The sequence below is a fragment of the Amphimedon queenslandica genome, unplaced genomic scaffold (assembly GCF_000090795.2).
Source record: "Amphimedon queenslandica unplaced genomic scaffold, v1.1 AMPQUscaffold_8851_Cont19209, whole genome shotgun sequence".
Lineage (NCBI taxonomy): Eukaryota > Metazoa > Porifera > Demospongiae > Haplosclerida > Niphatidae > Amphimedon > Amphimedon queenslandica.
The window spans coordinates 270-2,866 of NW_003550876.1; the positions used below are offsets into that span (position 1 = coordinate 270).

The following is a 2,597-nucleotide window of genomic DNA, read 5'->3' on the forward strand; positions in this document are numbered from 1 at the left end:
AGAGTATAGCTAGAGTGGGGCGAGCTCAGGCTCGCCCCAATTAATTGAATTTAAAACCTTCTATAGCTGCTGGGGAAGTCTTTGGACGGTATCTGCCTTATATTGCTGCTAGAAAGCTCATGAATTCTTCCAGTGTGTTGGTTGCCATTTTTATTTTACTGTGACCGCTCCCACTTTCAATGAAAAATTGAAAATTGCATTGGTAATGCATAGTATCTATCTACCATATTAGATCTACGCATAAATAGGGGTGACGTACGAGGACAGACATACAGACAGAGGGACAGACGGGGCGCGTGACTGAGAGTATAGCTAGAGTGGGGCGAGCTCAGGCTCGCCCCAATGACTGAGAGTATAGCTAGAGTGGGGCGAGCTCAGGCTCACCCCAATGAATGTTATTAGAGTGGCCTAATGAATAGCAGACAAAATTAATTAAATTAATGTTATTTCGTCTTATAAACACACTTGTTTATTCCCCAGTACACTTACATTAGCAAAAGCACAAAATCATCTAATAAGTTACACAGTAGTTATTAGTACATATAAACCATTTTACAATCAGCAGAACTAGAAATTTAGCAGAAAAAGAATCACTTTGCTTGAAACATTGATCATGCTACTAAAATTAGTCACACCCTCAAGTGGATGGCTATCATTTTGATAACAGTCAGTAATAAACATAAAATTTAAAAATTTAAAATGCTTAGCACAAAATTTGCTTTCAAAAGTTCAATGATTATCACACAGTCTTACAATCTAGTACCCACCACTACACCATAAGCAGCACATTCTTTCATTGATAGTTCTGATTGTGGAACTGGTAGATGTACATTCTCATACTGTGGATTAACTGATGATAGTTCTTGCTCTTGTGAACCTATAATACAATCCATCATAGTAAAACTTACTGTATTCAGCACATAAATTAATATACTTCGATCATCCTGTCTCCTCTTGCAGTAACACACAGTTAATGTAATAACATTAATCATTAGTGATAGTATGAGGAATACACTCAATACACTAATCAATACTGCTGTATTAATGAAATAATAGTAAAGTAATTCAAATGTGTTCATTACTTACCACTAGTAACAGGTACTTCACTTTGACATTCCCTTATATTACAATCCTCCATCATCATGGTAGTACTAACTGTAGAGAAAACTGATGAAATTTTAGTTGTTATGTAGCTTGTCAGCATAATACATAAATTATCATCAAGATTAATATTTACTTGTAGATAGTGATATTGATGTAGTTGAAGATGGATTGGGCATAATATCATTACTTGACACCATAGAAGTTCTACTTCTATCAATATTAATACCAGTTAATACAGCAGCAGGATTAGTAGTACAGTCCTCCATTGATTCACATGCATACAGTGTTAAGTTATTACCAGCTGGTATGTTAGTAATACACTCAGTAAAGTTCAACTGATCATTACAAGATATATTGTAATACACTGGTTGATGAACTGGCTCTTCATAATTAGTGATGTGAATATAAATAATATCAGTGGTGCTGCCATTGACAAACAGAAATTGAAGACAAACTTCATTAAATGTAGTATTAACCATCATTATATGCTGAAGATTATAAGTACCTTAATAATAATAAAATATTAATGATTATGTCAGTCACTTACTGATTGCTATAGTGTTGCTTTCAAACTTTACTCCATTTTGATAGTATAAAATAATATTAGTATTCAGTATCTCTCTTGATGGAAGATTTATAATAACAACAAGTGAAGTGTTATTATAAGCACTATGATTAATGGTTATATTCATTGATGAATAACAAGAATCATTATTAACAGTACATAATGTAATATTAACAAGTGGCACTTCAGTACATAGTTGATGAGCCTGTAAATGTAAACAAAGTTGTGTGGGTGTTGTACGTTAGGCTAACTTACTGATAAAAGGAAACAAAGGTACCAATAATTGTTTACACGATATGTATAAGAATCTTGATAAATGATTGAAATCTGTGAACCTATAAAGAAATAATAAATCAAATTATGATGCTTTTTACTTGATTGAAATCCAACAGTTATGTTACTAGTAGATCCATTCCCAGCTTTATTAGTAGTTGTAATGTTAAACAGATATTGTTTATTCGTTAGGTTCATTGGACAGTAAGTGTAGTTAGTGATAGAGTCATTAAGGTACTGTTGATCAGTTCCTACACTGATTATATACTGTACTGTTAGTCCTGGTAGTGTGAATGGAGGATACCAACTGATAAACATACAACAAGAATCTAACTGATATCCTGTTAAATTACTGACACTATCAGGTGGACCTGAGAATGTGTACATATAACATTACAGATCTATGACATTGACAATTACCTTGAACATAGAGATAGGCAGTTTCAGTGGCATTTCCATCATCACCAAATGCTAGGCAGGTAACATCAGTTCCATTTGATGCATTAGTTGCTGTTAGATTAAAGGATAGCAACCTTACCCCATTAGGTAATGTTTCAGATTTTAGTGAAGATAGTGGTATTCCTTCCATAAGAATAACAAGGGTATATTCATTCACATTAGCACCACATTCAAATGTCACAGTATCATTGAGATA

At 33.4% G+C, this 2,597-nt stretch overlaps 1 protein-coding gene across 1 annotated transcript; it reads right to left on the reverse strand.

Moving 5' to 3' along the window:
- Positions 1–724: 724 nt before the first annotated feature.
- LOC109591144 (uncharacterized) lies at positions 725–2,554 on the reverse strand. Its single transcript, XM_020006941.1, has 7 exons — positions 2,363–2,554; positions 2,044–2,313; positions 1,652–2,004; positions 1,238–1,609; positions 1,087–1,155; positions 935–1,036; positions 725–877 (listed from the first exon to the last, which is right to left on the reverse strand). Exons 3-7 carry the CDS (start codon positions 1,794–1,796, stop codon positions 750–752), a joined length of 816 nt encoding a protein of 271 aa, XP_019862500.1. The 5' UTR covers positions 1,797–2,004; positions 2,044–2,313; positions 2,363–2,554; the 3' UTR covers positions 725–749.
- Positions 2,555–2,597: the final 43 nt, after the last annotated feature.